Consider the following 18428-nt stretch of genomic DNA (forward strand, 5'->3'; position numbering starts at 1 on the left):
AACCCCCCGTGTATTCAAGGATTTTAAAATGATATGCATATCGAAACCTTCCCCGGAAGGAGTATACTCTAAATATGAAGTTTAGTTGAGATCTATCGAGCCGTTTCGACGTGATGGTGGAAAAACCATTCTGGTTTTCCTATAAACCCCCGTGTATTCAAAGATTTTATAATGATATGCATATCAAAACCTTCCACGGGAGGAGTATACTCTAAATATGAAGTTTGGTTGAGATCTATCCAGCCGTTTCGACGTGATGGTGGAAAAACCATTCTGGTTTTCCTATAAACCCCCGTGTATTCAAAGATTTTAAAAAGATATGCATATCGAAACCTTCCCCGGAAGGAGTATACTCTAAATATGAAGTTTAGTTGAGATCTATCGAGCCGTTTCGACGTGATGGTGGAAAAACCATTCTGGTTTTCCTATAAACCCCCGTCTATTCAAAGATTTTAAAATGATATGCAAATCGAAACCTTCCCAGGGATGAGTATACTCTAAATATGAAATTTGGTTGAGATCTATCCAGCCGTTTCGACGTGATGGTGGATAACCATTCTGGTTTTCCTATAAACACCCCGTGTATTCAAAGATTTTAAAATGATATGCATATCGAAACCTTCCCCGGGAGGAGTATACTCTAAATATGAAGTTTAGTTGAGATCTATCCAGCCGTTTCGACGTGATGGTGGAAAACCATTCTGGTTTTCCTATAAACCATCCGTGTATTCAAAGATTTTAAAATGATATGCATATCGAAACCTTCCACGGGAGGAGTATACTCTAAATATGAAGTTTGGTTGAGATCTATCCAGCCGTTTCGACGTGATGGTGGAAAAAGCATTCTGGTTTTCCTATAAACCCCCCGTGTATTCAAGGATTTTAAAATGATATGCTTATCGAAACCTTCCCCGGAAGGAGTATACTCTAAATATGAAGTTTAGTTGAGATCTATCGAGCCGTTTCGACGTGATGGTGGAAAACCATTCTGGTTTTCCTATAACCCCCCCCCCCCCCGTGTATTCAAAGATTTTAAAATGATATGCATATCGAAACCTTCCCCGGGAGGAGTATACTCTAAATATGAAGTTTAGTTGAGATCTATCCAGCCGTTTCGACGTGATGGTGGAAAAACCATTCTGGTTTTCCTATAAACCCCCCGCGTATTCAAGGATTTTAAAATGATATGCTTATCGAAACCTTCCCCGGAAGGAGTATACTCTAAATATGAAGTTTAGTTGAGATCTATCCAGCCGTTTCGACGTGATGGTGGAAAAACCATTCTGGTTTTCCTATAAACCCCCGTCTATTCAAAGATTTTAAAATGATATGCAAATCGAAACCTTCCCCGGGATGTGTATACTCTAAATATGAAATTTGGTTGAGATCTATCCAGCCGTTTCGACGTGATGGTGGAAAACCATTCTGGTTTTCCTATAAACCCCCCGTGTATTCAAAGATTTTAAAATGATATGCATATCGAAACCTTCCCCGGGAGGAGTATACTCTAAATATGAAGTTTGGTTGAGATCTATCCAGCCGTTTCGACGTGATGGTGGAAAAACCATTCTGGTTTTCCTATAAACCCCCCGTGTATTCAAGGATTTTAAAATGATATGCATATCGAAACCTCTCCCGGGAGGAGTATACTCTAAATATGAAGTTTGGTTGAGATCTATCCAGCCGTTTCGACGTGATGGTGGAAAAACCATTCTGGTTTTCCTATAAACCATCCGTGTATTCAAAGATTTTAAAATGATATGCATATCGAAACCTTCCACGGGAGGAGTATACTCTAAATATGAAGTTTGGTTGAGATCTATCCAGCCGTTTCGACGTGATGGTGGAAAAACCATTCTGGTTTTCCTATAAACCGCCCGTGTATTCAAGGATTTTAAAATGATATGCTTATCGAAACCTTCCCCGGAAGGAGTATACTCTAAATATGAAGTTTAGTTGAGATCTATCGGGCCGTTTCGACGTGATGGTGGAAAACCTTTCTGGTTTTCCTCTAAACCCCCCCCCCCGTGTAATCAAAGATTTTAAAATGATATGCATATCGAAACCTTCCCCGGGAGGAGTATACTCTAAATATGAAGTTTAGTTGAGATCTATCCAGCCGTTTCGACGTGATGGTGGAAAAACCATTCTGGTTTTCCTATAAACCATCCGCGTATTCAAAGATTTTAAAATGATATGCATATCGAAACCTTCCCCGGGAGGAGTATACTCTAAATATGAAGTTTGGTTGAGATCTATCCAGCCGTTTCGACGTGATGGTGGAAAAACCATTCTGGTTTTCCTATAAACCCCCCGTGTATTCAAGGATTTTAAAAGTGATATGCTTATCGAAACCTTCCCCGGAAGGAGTATACTCTAAATATGAAGTTTAGTTGAGATCTATCGAGCCGTTTCGACGTGATGGTGGAAAAACCATTCTGGTTTTCCTATAAACCCCCGTCTATTCAAAGATTTTAAAATGATATGCAAATCGAAACCTTCCCCGGGATGAGTATACTCTAAATATGAAATTTGGTTGAGATCTATCCGGCCGTTTCGACGTGATGGTGGAAAACCTTTCTGGTTTTCCTATAAACCCCCCGTGTATTCAAAGATTTTAAAATGATATGCATATCGAAACCTTCCCCGGGAGGAGTATACTCTAAATATGAAGTTTGGTTGATATCTATCCAGCCGTTTCGACGTGATGGTGGAAAAACCATTCTGGTTTTCCTATAAACCCCCCGTGTATTCAAGGATTTTAAAATGATATGCATATCGATACCTTTCCCGGGAGGAGTATACTCTAAATATGAAGTTTGGTTGAGATCTATCGAGCCGTTTCGACGTGATGGTGGAAAACCTTTCTGAGTTTCCTATAAACCCCCCCCCCCGTGTAATCAAAGATTTTAAAATGATATGCATATCGAAACCTTCCCCGGGAGGAGTATACTCTAAATATGAAGTTTAGTTGAGATCTATCCAGCCGTTTCGACGTGATGGTGGAAAAACCATTCTGGTTTTCCTATAAACCATCCGTGTATTCAAAGATTTTAAAATGATATGCATATCGAAACCTTCCCCGGGAGGAGTATACTCTAAATATGAAGTTTGGTTGAGATCTATCCAGCCGTTTCGACGTGATGGTGGAAAAACCATTCTGGTTTTCCTATAAACCCCCCGTGTATTCAAGGATTTTAAAATGATATGCATATCGAAACCTTCCCCGGAAGGAGTATACTCTAAATATGAAGTTTAGTTGAGATCTATCGAGCCGTTTCGACGTGATGGTGGAAAAACCATTCTGGTTTTCCTATAAACCCCCCGTGTATTCAAAGATTTTATAATGATATGCATATCAAAACCTTCCACGGGAGGAGTATACTCTAAATATGAAGTTTGGTTGAGATCTATCCAGCCGTTTCGACGTGATGGTGGAAAAACCATTCTGGTTTTCCTATAAACCCCCGTGTATTCAAAGATTTTAAAATGATATGCATATCGAAACCTTCCCCGGGAGGAGTATACTCTAAATATCAAGTTTAGTTGAGATCTATCCAGCCGTTTCGACGTGATGGTGGAAAAACCATTCTGGTTTTCCTATAAACCCCCCGTGTATTCAAGGATTTTAAAATGATATGCTTATCGAAACCTTCCCCGGAAGGAGTATACTCTAAATATGAAGTTTAGTTGAGATCTATCGAGCCGTTTCGACGTGATGGTGGAAAACCATTCTGGTTTTCCTATAAACCCCCCCCCGTGTATTCAAAGATTTTAAAATGATATGCATATCGAAACCTTCCCCGGGAGGAGTATACTCTAAATATGAAGTTTAGTTGAGATCTATCCAGCCGTTTCGACGTGATGGTGGAAAAACCATTCTGGTTTTCCTATAAACCATCCGTGTATTCAAAGATTTTAAAATGATATGCATATCGAAACCTTTCACGGGAGGAGTATACTCTAAATATGAAGTTTGGTTGAGATCTATCCAGCCGTTTCGACGTGATGGTGGAAAAACCATTCTGGTTTTCCTATAAACCCCCGTGTATTCAAGGATTTTAAAATGATATGCTTATCGAAACCTTCCCCGGAAGGAGTATACTCTAAATATGAAGTTTAGTTGAGATCTATCGAGCCGTTTCGACGTGATGGTGGAAAAACCATTCTGGTTTTCCTATAAACCCCCGTCTATTCAAAGATTTTAAAATGATATGCAAATCGAAACCTTCCCCGGGATGAGTATACTCTAAATATGAAATTTGGTTGAGATCTATCCAGCCGTTTCGACGTGATGGTGGAAAACCATTCTGGTTTTCCTATAAACCCCCCGTGTATTCAAAGATTTTAAAATGATATGCATATCGAAACCTTCCCCGGGAGGAGTATACTCTAAATATGAAGTTTGGTTGAGATCTATCCAGCCGTTTCGACTTGATGGTGGAAAAACCATTCTGGTTTTCCTATAAACCCCCCGTGTATTCAAGGATTTTAAAATGATATGCATATCGAAACCTTTCCCGGGAGGAGTATACTCTAAATATGAAGTTTGGTTGAGATCTATCCAGCCGTTTCGACGTGATGGTGGAAAAACCATTCTGGTTTTCCTATAAACCATCCGTGTATTCAAAGATTTTAAAATGATATGCATATCGAAACCTTTCCCGGGAGGAGTATGCTCTAAATATGAAGTTTGGTTGAGATCTATCCAGCCGTTTCGACGTGATGGTGGAAAAACCATTCTGGTTTGCCTATAAACCCCCCGCGTATTCAAGGATTTTAAAATGATATGCTTATCGAAACCTTCCCCGGAAGGAGTATACTCTAAATATGAAGTTTAGCTGAGATCTATCGAGCCGTTTCGACGTGATGGTGGAAAAACCATTCTGGTTTTCCTATAAACCCCCGTCTATTCAAAGATTTTAAAATGATATGCAAATCGAAACCTTCCCCGGGATGAGTATACTCTAAATATGAAATTTGGTTGAGATCTATCCAGCCGTTTCGACGTGATGGTGGAAAACCATTCTGGTTTTCCTATAAACCTCCCGTGTATTCAAAGATTTTAAAATGATATGCATATCGAAACCTTCCCCGGGAGGAGTATACTCTAAATATGAAGTTTGGTTGAGATCTATCCAGCCGTTTCGACGTGATGGTGGAAAAACCATTCTGGTTTTCCTATAAACCCCCCGTGTATTCAAGGATTTTAAAATGATATGCATATCGAAACCTCTCCCGGGAGGAGTATACTCTAAATATGAAGTTTGGTTGAGATCTATCCAGCCGTTTCGACGTGATGGTGGAAAAACCATTCTGGTTTTCCTATAAACCATCCGTGTATTCAAAGATTTTAAAATGATATGCATATCGAAACCTTCCACGGGAGGAGTATACTCTAAATATGAAGTTTGGTTGAGATCTATCCAGCCGTTTCGACGTGATGGTGGAAAAACCATTCTGGTTTTCCTATAAACCCCCCGTGTATTCAAGGATTTTAAAATGATATGCTTATCGAAACCTTCCCCGGAAGGAGTATACTCTAAATATGAAGTTTAGTTGAGATCTATCGAGCCGTTTCGACGTGATGGTGGAAAACCTTTCTGGTTTTCCTATAAACCCCCCCCCCCGTGTAATCAAAGATTTTAAAATGATATGCATATCGAAACCTTCCCCGGGAGGAGTATACTCTAAATATGAAGTTTAGTTGAGATCTATCCAGCCGTTTCGACGTGATGGTGGAAAAACCATTCTGGTTTTCCTATAAACCATCCGCGTATTCAAAGATTTTAAAATGATATGCATATCGAAACCTTCCCCGGGAGGAGTATACTCTAAATATGAAGTTTGGTTGAGATCTATCCAGCCGTTTCGACGTGATGGTGGAAAAACCATTCTGGTTTTCCTATAAACCCCCCGTGTATTCAAGGATTTTAAAAGTGATATGCTTATCGAAACCTTCCCCGGAAGGAGTATACTCTAAATATGAAGTTTAGTTGAGATCTATCGAGCCGTTTCGACGTGATGGTGGAAAAACCATTCTGGTTTTCCTATAAACCCCCGTCTATTCAAAGATTTTAAAATGATATGCAAATCGAAACCTTCCCCGGGATGAGTATACTCTAAATATGAAATTTGGTTGAGATCTATCCGGCCGTTTCGACGTGATGGTGGAAAACCATTCTGGTTTTCCTATAAACCCCCCGTGTATTCAAAGATTTTAAAATGATATGCATATCGAAACCTTCCCCGGGAGGAGTATACTCTAAATATGAAGTTTGGTTGATATCTATCCAGCCGTTTCAACGTGATGGTGGAAAAACCATTCTGGTTTTCCTATAAACCCCCCTGTATTCAAGGATTTTAAAATGATATGCATATCGATACCTTTCCCGGGAGGAGTATACTCTAAATATGAAGTTTGGTTGAGATCTATCGAGCCGTTTCGACGTGATGGTGGAAAACCTTTCTGAGTTTCCTATAAAACCCCCCCCCCCGTGTAATCAAAGATTTTAAAATGATATGCATATCGAAACCTTCCCCGGGAGGAGTATACTCTAAATATGAAGTTTAGTTGAGATCTATCCAGCCGTTTCGACGTGATGGTGGAGAAACCATTCTGGTTTTCCTATAAACCATCCGTGTATTCAAAGATTTTAAAATGATATGCATATCGAAACCTTCCCCGGGAGGAGTATACTCTAAATATGAAGTTTGGTTGAGATCTATCCAGCCGTTTCGACGTGATGGTGGAAAAACCATTCTGGTTTTCCTATAAACCCCCCGTGTATTCAAGGATTTTAAAATGATATGCATATCGAAACCTTCCCCGGAAGGAGTATACTCTAAATATGAAGTTTAGTTGAGATCTATCGAGCCGTTTCGACGTGATGGTGGAAAAACCATTCTGGTTTTCCTATAAACCCCCCGTGTATTCAAAGATTTTATAATGATATGCATATCAAAACCTTCCACGGGAGGAGTATACTCTAAATATGAAGTTTGGTTGAGATCTATCCAGCCGTTTCGACGTGATGGTGGAAAAACCATTCTGGTTTTCCTATAAACCCCCGTGTATTCAAAGATTTTAAAATGATATGCATATCGAAACCTTCCCCGGGAGGAGTATACTCTAAATATCAAGTTTAGTTGAGATCTATCCAGCCGTTTCGACGTGATGGTGGAAAAACCATTCTGGTTTTCCTATAAACCATCCGTGTATTCAAAGATTTTAAAATGATATGCATATCGAAACCTTCCACGGGAGGAGTATACTCTAAATATGAAGTTTGGTTGAGGTCTATCCAGCCGTTTCGACGTGATGGTGGAAAAACCATTCTGGTTTTCCTATAAACCCCCCGTGTATTCAAGGATTTTAAAATGATATGCTTATCGAAACCTTCCCCGGAAGGAGTATACTCTAAATATGAAGTTTAGTTGAGATCTATCGAGCCGTTTCGACGTGATGGTGGAAAACCATTCTGGTTTTCCTATAAACCCCCCCCCCCGTGTATTCAAAGATTTTAAAATGATATGCATATCGAAACCTTCCCCGGGAGGAGTATACTCTAAATATGAAGTTTAGTTGAGATCTATCCAGCCGTTTCGACGTGATGGTGGAAAAACCATTCTGGTTTTCCTATAAACCATCCGTGTATTCAAAGATTTTAAAATGATATGCATATCGAAACCTTTCACGGGAGGAGTATACTCTAAATATGAAGTTTGGTTGAGATCTATCCAGCCGTTTCGACGTGATGGTGGAAAAACCATTCTGGTTTTCCTATAAACCCCCGTGTATTCAAGGATTTTAAAATGATATGCTTATCGAAACCTTCCCCGGAAGGAGTATACTCTAAATATGAAGTTTAGTTGAGATCTATCGAGCCGTTTCGACGTGATGGTGGAAAAACCATTCTGGTTTTCCTATAAACCCCCGTCTATTCAAAGATTTTAAAATGATATGCAAATCGAAACCTTCCCCGGGGTGAGTATACTCTAAATATGAAATTTGGTTGAGATCTATCCAGCCGTTTCGACGTGATGGTGGAAAACCATTCTGGTTTTCCTATAAACCCCCCGTGTATTCAAAGATTTTAAAATGATATGCATATCGAAACCTTCCCCGGGAGGAGTATACTCTAAATATGAAGTTTGGTTGAGATCTATCCAGCCGTTTCGACTTGATGGTGGAAAAACCATTCTGGTTTTCCTATAAACCCCCCGTGTATTCAAGGATTTTAAAATGATATGCATATCGAAACCTTTCCCGGGAGGAGTATACTCTAAATATGAAGTTTGGTTGAGATCTATCCAGCCGTTTCGACGTGATGGTGGAAAAACCATTCTGGTTTTCCTATAAACCATCCGTGTATTCAAAGATTTTAAAATGATATGCATATCGAAACCTTTCCCGGGAGGAGTATGCTCTAAATATGAAGTTTGGTTGAGATCTATCCAGCCGTTTCGACGTGATGGTGGAAAAACCATTCTGGTTTTCCTATAAACCCCCCGCGTATTCAAGGATTTTAAAATGATATGCTTATCGAAACCTTCCCCGGAAGGAGTATACTCTAAATATGAAGTTTAGTTGAGATCTATCGAGCCGTTTCGACGTGATGGTGGAAAAACCATTCTGGTTTTCCTATAAACCCCCGTCTGTTCAAAGATTTTAAAATGATATGCATATCGAAACCTTCCCCGGGATGAGTATACTCTAAATATGAAATTTGGTTGAGATCTATCCAGCCGTTTCGACGTGATGGTGGAAAACCATTCTGGTTTTCCTATAAACCCCCCGTGTATTCAAAGATTTTAAAATGATATGCATATCGAAACCTTCCCCGGGAGGAGTATACTCTAAATATGAAGTTTGGTTGAGATCTATCCAGCCGTTTCGACGTGATGGTGGAAAAACCATTCTGGTTTTCCTATAAACCCCCCGTGTATTCAAGGATTTTAAAATGATATGCATATCGAAACCTCTCCCGGGAGGAGTATACTCTAAATATGAAGTTTGGTTGAGATCTATCCAGCCGTTTCGACGTGATGGTGGAAAAACCATTCTGGTTTTCCTATAAACCATCCGTGTATTCAAAGATTTTAAAATGATATGCATATCGAAACCTTCCACGGGAGGAGTATACTCTAAATATGAAGTTTGGTTGAGATCTATCCAGCCGTTTCGACGTGATGGTGGAAAAACCATTCTGGTTTTCCTATAAACCCCCCGTGTATTCAAGGATTTTAAAATGATATGCTTATCGAAACCTTCCCCGGAAGGAGTATACTCTAAATATGAAGTTTAGTTGAGATCTATCGAGCCGTTTCGACGTGATGGTGGAAAACCTTTCTGGTTTTCCTATAAACACCCCCCCCGTGTAATCAAAGATTTTAAAATGATATGCATATCGAAACCTTCCCCGGGAGGAGTATACTCTAAATATGAAGTTTAGTTGAGATCTATCCAGCCGTTTCGACGTGATGGTGGAAAAACCATTCTGGTTTTCCTATAAACCATCCGCGTATTCAAAGATTTTAAAATGATATGCATATCGAAACCTTCCCCGGGAGGAGTATACTCTAAATATGAAGTTTGGTTGAGATCTATCCAGCCGTTTCGACGTGATGGTGGAAAAAGCATTCTGGTTTTCCTATAAACCCCCCGTGTATTCAAGGATTTTAAAAGTGATATGCTTATCGAAACCTTCCCCGGAAGGAGTATACTCTAAATATGAAGTTTAGTTGAGATCTATCGAGCCGTTTCGACGTGATGGTGGAAAAACCATTCTGGTTTTCCTATAAACCCCCGTCTATTCAAAGATTTTAAAATGATATGCAAATCGAAACCTTCCCCGGGATGAGTATACTCTAAATATGAAATTTGGTTGAGATCTATCCGGCCGTTTCGACGTGATGGTGGAAAACCATTCTGGTTTTCCTATAAACCCCCCGTGTATTCAAAGATTTTGAAATGATATGCATATCGAAACCTTCCCCGGGAGGAGTATACTCTAAATATGAAGTTTGGTTGAGATCTATCCAGCCGTTTCGACGTGATGGTGGAAAAACCATTCTGGTTTTCCTATAAACCCCCCGTGTATTCAAGGATTTTAAAATGATATGCATATCGATACCTTTCCCGGGAGGAGTATACTCTAAATATGAAGTTTGGTTGAGATCTATCGAGCCGTTTCGACGTGATGGTGGAAAACCTTTCTGGTTTTCCTATAAACCCCCCCCCCGTGTAATCAAAGATTTTAAAATGATATGCATATCGAAACCTTCCCCGGGAGGAGTATACTCTAAATATGAAGTTTAGTTGAGATCTATCCAGCCGTTTCGACGTGATGGTGGAAAAACCATTCTGGTTTTCCTATAAACCATCCGTGTATTCAAAGATTTTAAAATGATATGCATATCGAAACCTTCCCCGGGAGGAGTATACTCTAAATATGAAGTTTGGTTGAGATCTATCCAGCCGTTTCGACGTGATGGTGGAAAAACCATTCTGGTTTTCCTGTAAACCCCCCGTGTATTCAAGGATTTTAAAAGTGATATGCTTATCGAAACCTTCCCCGGAAGGAGTATACTCTAAATATGAAGTTTAGTTGGGATCTATCGAGCCGTTTCGACGTGATGGTGGAAAAACCATTCTGGTTTTCCTATAAACCCCCGTCTATTCAAAGATTTTAAAATGATATGCAAATCGAAACCTTCCCCGGGATGAGTATACTCTAAATATGAAATTTGGTTGAGATCTATCCGGCCGTTTCGACGTGATGGTGGAAAACCATTCTGGTTTTCCTATAAACCCCCCGTGTATTCAAAGATTTTAAAATGATATGCATATCGAAACCTTCCCCGGGAGGAGTATACTCTAAATATGAAGTTTGGTTGAGATCTATCCAGCCGTTTCGACGTGATGGTGGAAAAACCATTCTGGTTTTCCTATAAACCCCCCGTGTATTCAAGGATTTTAAAATGATATGCATATCGAAACCTTTCCCGGGAGGAGTATACTCTAAATATGAAATTTGGTTGAGATCTATCCAGCCGTTTCGACGTGATGGTGGAAAAACCATTCTGGTTTTCCTATAAACCCCCCGTGTATTCAAAGATTTTAAAATGATATGCATATCGAAACCTTCCCCGGGATGAGTATACTCTAAATATGAAGTTTGGTTGAGATCTATCCAGCCGTTTCGACGTGATGGTGGAACAGACAAACAGACAAACAAACAGACACGAACAATTTTATTTATATAGATTTAATACAGCAGATTAAATTATTAAAAATAATAGCAGTACGTCTTCTTTCCTTCTACACGGTGTATCTAAATTCAATACTCAACTTCTACAGATGATAGAAGAGACAAAAGCAGATATTCCTTTATTTTAACCATAGGTCGGAAATCCATAGCTGAAGTATATTTTGAGATGACTGAGAATAAAACTATTTCATGTCAATTTAATTGTGCTGTTTTACAAAAAAATGTCAAAAAGTGCGTCCTACTGCTTCAGTACACGCTCAGCCATGACGTGCCATTGCCTGCCGTACGGGTTTGATGACCCCAGGCATGTGCTGTAGAAAGTAGTATGGAGTATTTGAACTCAGAATTGTTCTAGGTACCCTGAAAACTGGAAACCACGCACTATATTAGCATTTACCTACAGTGAATACGAAACATTTCGAAATAAAATCATGCACAAGCCAGTCACTATTAGGCCATGACACAAGTTTTCGTCCATCCAACAATTAAATTATTCAGTCCTACAAAGAGCGCAGGTTAAGTTACTCAGCTATGATGATAGATGGAGAATGATTTTATTACACAAATTAAGTATATTTTATCATTTTCAAGGTTTCTATTGGTGCCAAGATAAAACGAATACGGTATTCTGAACGAGGATATGAGTCTTAGTTATAGACACCACTTTTGAATTGATAGTCGTCCCAGGTGCTTGGTTGTGCCCCTTAGAACAAAGATCACCGCCACTAATGAACGTATTATAATTTTTAAAATGTTTTAATTCAGCCTTCTGTCTAATGCAGTGATTGGCAGGCCAGGCACTTTTGCAATCCGGCTCTCACGCGTTCCTCCATGAAGAGTACACAAGGCTATGCCACTTGAACTATGGGGCGTCCGTGACCTTCATGCAAATACCCTCAATGATATTGCTAATAGAAGGCTATTACACCTAATAAATCCCGATATTTTAAAGACGATCATATAGTTTGTAATTTGAATTATTATGACCTAGGATTGTATTATGTGCCTCAAGACTTGAAATAAGTAATCGTTCCAGTTTTCGCTAGGAGTGAATATGGAACATTCTTGGGGGGAAACAATACTCTGGATAGTCTCATTAATCCCATGGCTAAAGCCTCGAATGGATTTGAGATAGTTTTAAAATAGGTCTATGAGAGCTTTCATCCATTGGAACCAATAGGCTAATATAACGCTTTTTATTCACTTGATTCGTGTTAAAACTTCCAAGTGGATATAGCTCTGATTTTATATACAAAGGAGAAGGAAAAAACATAAGAGGAAACCAAGCAGAGGAGAGGTGGTCACGGCTGTACCGTGGCTCTACGCCTCTGCATTCGGGAGACGGGCCTGGGGCACAGTGCTGCATTTCTCGCCTGGCCTCGCCTGTCGGCTGTCCTGAGAATGGTTTTCCGTGGTTTTCCATTCTCCTTCACTAAGGCGAATGCCGGGACAGATCGTAGTATAGGCCACGGCCGCCTACCCCTCACCTTCTCCACACATCTTCACCGTAACAAATCTCCTGGCCTGAGAGACGGCGTCACGGTCTAAGAGACCCGCCTCCCCCTTCAGGGGAGATGAAAACGTTTAGTAGTTAGTAGTAGTTAAACATAAGAAGAATAACCCTCTAGTCTACGTTAAACTACACCTTCTAGTGGATATTTTTCTCTGCCCCACGGAAATTTAATAATGTAATATTACGATAGCGATATTTAATTTGAAGCAGGATTCATTCCATCAACCGCAGCTGAACTTTTATAATGTATAGCCTATTTCCTAATTCCTAAAAAGGAATTATTTGTCATAACAATACTTGCCTCTTCATGAACCTACCAAAAGCTGTAATACGTCATCATTCTTGAATAGGTGATCGGGCAACAAATTTTGTTTCTGGAAATAATGTTTATCCTGACATAGCTATATTAGCTCTGAGGTAAAACTAAAGATGCACTTATTATAATTTTTAAAATGTTTTAATTTAGCCTTGTGTCTAATGCAGTGATCGGCAGGCCGGCCCTCATGCGTTCCTCCATGGCAAGGCTATGCCACTTTAACTATGGGGCGTCCGTGACGTTCATGCAAATACCCTCAATGATATTGCTGATAGAGGAATATTGTACACTAATCCATAAAAAACGATCGTACTTTGTCAGAAAATTAAAAGACAATACAGATTTACCATTGCATACATTTTTCAAATCATCATTGTGACCCCTATTTTCTCATTACTCGGAGACTATTAATATTACATGTCATTTGAAAAATAACCTTCTTCAGCTGTCTAAATATGTGTTTTTACATGTCACAAATTATCAAACCAAGCCGCAGATTTGCATGACACAGAAATATATTTCTTCCTCTGAATGAATTACTCAATGAAAGGTTAGAAAAACATCTCTTAAATCAGTCATTCAGTATTTAGACACATTCTGTGCTGAATTTAACCTCAGAACAGCTTTCAGGTTGTCACGGGCTAAGCGACTGCTTTGGCCATACTCATACACCTCTGATGTATCGCATGCCGCAAAATGTCGATTGTTTTAGATGATGTTACAAATCCTAGCCCCAGAAGCATCAGCCGCTTTTGGCTCGTTCACAACCACTCTGCCGATCACTGTTCTTAAGAGCTGATAAATCACTTTATTTTACTTTATCTTTAACCAAAATATTCTGCATTTAGTGTTAGTGTATTTATGAATATAATTTACTCTTAATGCTTTATGTTCCTTTTTCTCTTTTTAGGGAAAGATGCTCTTCAGGCTGCTAGTCACAATGACTTTACAATTTGCGATTGCTCTGTATGATATGCATGAGTATGACTATACCACGGTGCGACGAAATGTGGGATATGTGAATGGACTATTTTACATAAGTCTCCACATTATACCTCTAGCAAAAGTGGTAAGCCTTGTGTGGTATCCATCTGGACTAATAGTTTAAACAAAAACGAGTGAGTTTTCGCCAACTAATTAATACACTAATTTAAAATTACCTAATTACTGCAGTTGAATTTGCAGTGATTGGAAAGTGCAATTTTAGCCAATCTGAATATGTAACCCGTTGCGCGGAAAGGGACCTAAAGTAAGATCTTTTCATTTTTGAGATTTATGTGGTTCTAAAATTGGCGTTAGATACTGAGCATTTAAAAAAGATTTCATGTTTCTGGGTGCAATGTTTCGGAATATATTAATTATTGACTGTTGCTATTAAGAAAACTGTATTTTGAGAAAGACACAGTTACAGCTTTCAGTAATTTTCTTACCAGTTGTACAACGTTTCTATGAAACTGAGTGACGAAGACTCGAACTGCTGTGTAACTCAGTTTGTTAAGAAGACCCATAGATAGCGCAAGAAGTCAAAACATAGAAATGCAATTTTTACTCCAAAGACACTTTTTTTCAGCTCTGTTGAACAATTTTCATTGCCGACTCTGAGACCCTTTCCGCGCAACGGGTCACATACAGTATATGCAAGGTGTTTAAAAACTAAAAGTACAGATTAATACAGGAGCTAGAGGACACCAAGAAAAATGTATTGTAGACAGGAATGTACGTCCGCTGAAGTCAGTTGTTAGTGCTAGGTAATGTTTTCGAAGTTGTTGGTGGGGTAACATAAAAAATAGAAAATATACAGTTTATTTAATTTATTTCTCTATTTATTGCAGAATATGCTCGAAGGTTCAGCCATCAGCATCAGGTTATGCATTACAGGGTCGAAGCATTGATTGCCGTAAACGTCACGATGAAGACCTTGTCACAATAATGGTTTCAGCAATTATTGTGACAAGGTCTTCTTCTGATTCAACAGGTGTCTCTCACATGAACTGCCTGAAATGTTCCTAGAGAAAAAATAGAGTCATGTAAGAATAGACGATACTACTCTAGTCAATAGCAGTCGACGTGAATGAATCTAAAATACACTGACTGACAGAGCAAATGCAACACCAAGAAGGAGTGGTCAGAACTTTATGCCAATTGCAGGGTAGACTGACGTCACTGAGGTATGCTCATGATGTGAAATGCGCCGCTGTGCTGCGCACGTAGCGAACGATAAATGGGACACGGCGTTGGCGAATTGCCCACTTCGTACCGTGATTTCTCAGCCGACAGTCATTGTAGAACGTGTTATCGTGTGCCACAGGACACGTGTATAGCTAAGAATGCCAGGCCGCCGTCAACGGAGGCATTTCCAGCAGACAGACGACTTTACGAGGGGTATGGTGATCGGGCTGAGAAGGGCAGGTTGGTCGCTTCGTCAAATCGCAGCCGATACCCATAGGGATGTGTCCACGGTGCAGCGCCTGTGGCGAAGATGGTTGGCGCAGGGACATGTGGCACGTGCGAGGGGTCCAGGCGCAGCCCGAGTGACGTCAGCACGCGAGGATCGGCGTATCCGCCGCCAAGCGGTGGCAACCTCGCACGCCACGTCAACCGCCATTCTTCAGCATGTGCAAGACACCCTGGCTGTTCCAATATCGACCAGAACAATTTCCCGTCGATTGGTTGAAGGAGGCCTGCACTCCCGTCGTCCGCTCAGAAGACTACCATTGACTCCACAGCATAGACGTGCACGCCTGGCATGGTGCCGGGCTAGAGCGACTTGGATGAGGGAATGGCGGAACGTCGTGTTCTCCGATGAGTCACGCTTCTGTTCTGTCAGTGATAGTCACCGCAGACGAGTGTGGCGTCGGCGTGGAGAAAGGTCAAATCCGGCAGTAACTGTGGAGCGTCCTACCGCTAGACAACGCGGCATCATGGTTTGGGGCGCTATTGCGTATGATTCCACGTCACCTCTAGTGCGTATTCAAGGCACGTTAAATGCCCACCGCTACGTGCAGCATGTGCTGCGGCCGGTGGCACTCCCGTACCTTCAGGGGCTGCCCAATGCTCTGTTTCAGCAGGATAATGCCCGCCCACACACTGCTCGCATCTCCCAACAGGCTCTACGAGGTGTACAGATGCTTCCGTGGCCTGCGTACTCTCCGGATCTCTCACCAATCGAACACGTGTGGGATCTCATTGGACGCCGTTTGCAAACTCTGCCCCAGCCTCGTACGGACGACCAACTGTGGCAAATGGTTGACAGAGAATGGAGAACCATCCCTCAGGACACCATCCGCACTCTTATTGACTCTGTACCTCGACGTGTTTCTGCGTGCATCGCCGCTCGCGGTGGTCCTACATCCTACTGAGTCGATGCCGTGCGCATTGTGTAACCTGCATATCGGTTTGAAATAAACATCAATTATTCATCCGTGCCGTCTCTGTTTTTTCCCCAACTTTCATCCCTTTCGAACCACTCCTCCTTGGTGTTGCATTGTCACTGTCAGTCAGTGTAAATGTGTAAATATGTATCTCCGGTAAAGCTTAATCAAAGCAGTATATAATGTCTTCGAACACAAATTCCTGTGGAGGCAAAACAGAAATAAACAAATATTTTTAGTGATCGAAAGAAGATCGATGGAGAAGTTTGTATGTTATCTCGAAACATCATAAGACACTAAGGGCAAAAACTATGGCATAAAGCATCTAGGAAACGAAAGGAAGAGGGAAAGGTAAAGTCTTAGATTACACCTTGTTGTTTGCAAAGGAAGCACTGGCCATATGTAGGGAATATTTTCTATAGCTGTTCCATGTTAGAGGAGATCATTTCTGGCTATGCTACATAATTCAGAATTCAGGTTAGCTTGAATGAATATGGTAGCAAAACCACATCTGAGAAGCAATCTGGCGCGTGAATTTAAAAAAAATTTAAGAAATAGAGCAAATGAAACTAAACCTGAAATAGATAATTATACTGACAATATGGAGCTTAAATGGCTTCATAAAGTAATTTAAGATTTGGTCAGTTGCCGTCTTATTCGAGAAATCAACAGAAGCACCAATTTAGAAGCATGGGAACAAGGAAGATTGCAACTTCGAGCTAATTCTTCGATCAATATACCGATATATCGATAAAGCATGAGTTTTTATTCGTAGAAAATTAGAACAATGAGTATCGGTGTAGTTTTAGACCACAAAGGCGTTGTCGAATTCGATTGGCACGGGTAAAGTAATATACGTTATCAAAACTGGACACTTACTGGAAGGTGGGCTCACCCTTGGCCTTCATTATTACTGGAGCTCTGTGTGGGGAGACTGTATACCCGATGTCAGAACGTTTCCAGGGAGTGGCAGACTTTTCGTCCTTCAGCGCTGTGAGTCTTTGGGGTCTGAAGGGAAGTCACCGGTCTGCAGGGATTTCCTTATAAAACCTGACCACTCACGTGCTGGTGAGCCAAGGCCGGTCGCCTGCCTGGTCGGCTTCTCCCATACCCACAGCCCATCTCGCTGTCTGGCTCGCTTCCTGTCCTTCGCTTCCCATGCCTCCGAAACTTCAATTCACGATCTTGTGAATAAGTTTGAGACTGCTGGTACAGTACTAAACCAAAAACACACGTGAAGACGTACAGTGTTAACAGACGGAAAATTTTATGCCTGTACCTTAATTAAGGTCATGGCCGCTTCCTTCCCACTCCTAGGCCTTTCCTAACCCATCGCCTCCATAAGACTTCTCTGTGTCGGTGCGACGTAAAGCAAACTCTACAAATAAGAAATAAGTTAAAAAGCAGAGCAGATTGGATTTTGTACGTTATTTTAATGCTTGGGGAAACGTTGCCAAAGCAAACTATACAAAAAAGAAATAAGTTAAAAAGCAGAGCAGATTGGATTTTGTACGTTATTTTAATGCTTGGGGAAACGTTGCCTGGCAGGACCGAATGGTATCCTCAGTGTAACATGAGCAATATGGAACATAATGTATTGAACTTTCAAATCCTTGTTAGAATAAATTTAATAAATACTAATATTTAAATGCAACAAATTATTATTTGCGATTCCAGTAGTTGACTTTTCTCGCACTGGCTAGCATCATCCGGCTCCCCTTCTTCAGTGACTGTAACATCATCGTTGGATTTCGTGCTTCGTACTTCCCCCTGGTCGGTGAGAAATGAAGGATGACCGAAAGTAGTACAGCAATAGAGTTCCCAAACCATATCGTCAGCACATTTTCTGCTGAGTCAGCACCCGAGACCATTGATCCCGAGTGACGTCACGAACACGTGCTATTGTTTGCAAACAAAGCCACGTGCTTCTTTGACAGCTGTAAAGCTGACAGCTG

General features: G+C 40.7%; 1 protein-coding gene across 4 annotated transcripts in view; it reads left to right on the forward strand.

Moving 5' to 3' along the window:
* Nucleotides 1-18428, forward strand: part of LOC136863239 (uncharacterized) — a 150292-nt gene that overhangs the window by 103614 nt on the left and 28250 nt on the right. For 2 of the 4 annotated variants that reach the window (XR_011017786.1, XR_010859178.2), the window contains one exon: nucleotides 14013-14220. Coding sequence is in view for 2 of the 4 variants with exons in the window: in XM_068225886.1 (XP_068081987.1) it covers nucleotides 14013-14171 (159 nt within the window). In the remaining 2 variants the exon portion in view is untranslated. The remainder of the gene's footprint in view (nucleotides 1-14012; nucleotides 14221-18428) is intronic. The other 2 variants (XM_068225886.1, XM_067139624.2) reach the window with 1 other exon arrangement.

This window comes from Anabrus simplex, chromosome 2 (assembly GCF_040414725.1).
Source record: "Anabrus simplex isolate iqAnaSimp1 chromosome 2, ASM4041472v1, whole genome shotgun sequence".
Lineage (NCBI taxonomy): Eukaryota > Metazoa > Arthropoda > Insecta > Orthoptera > Tettigoniidae > Anabrus > Anabrus simplex.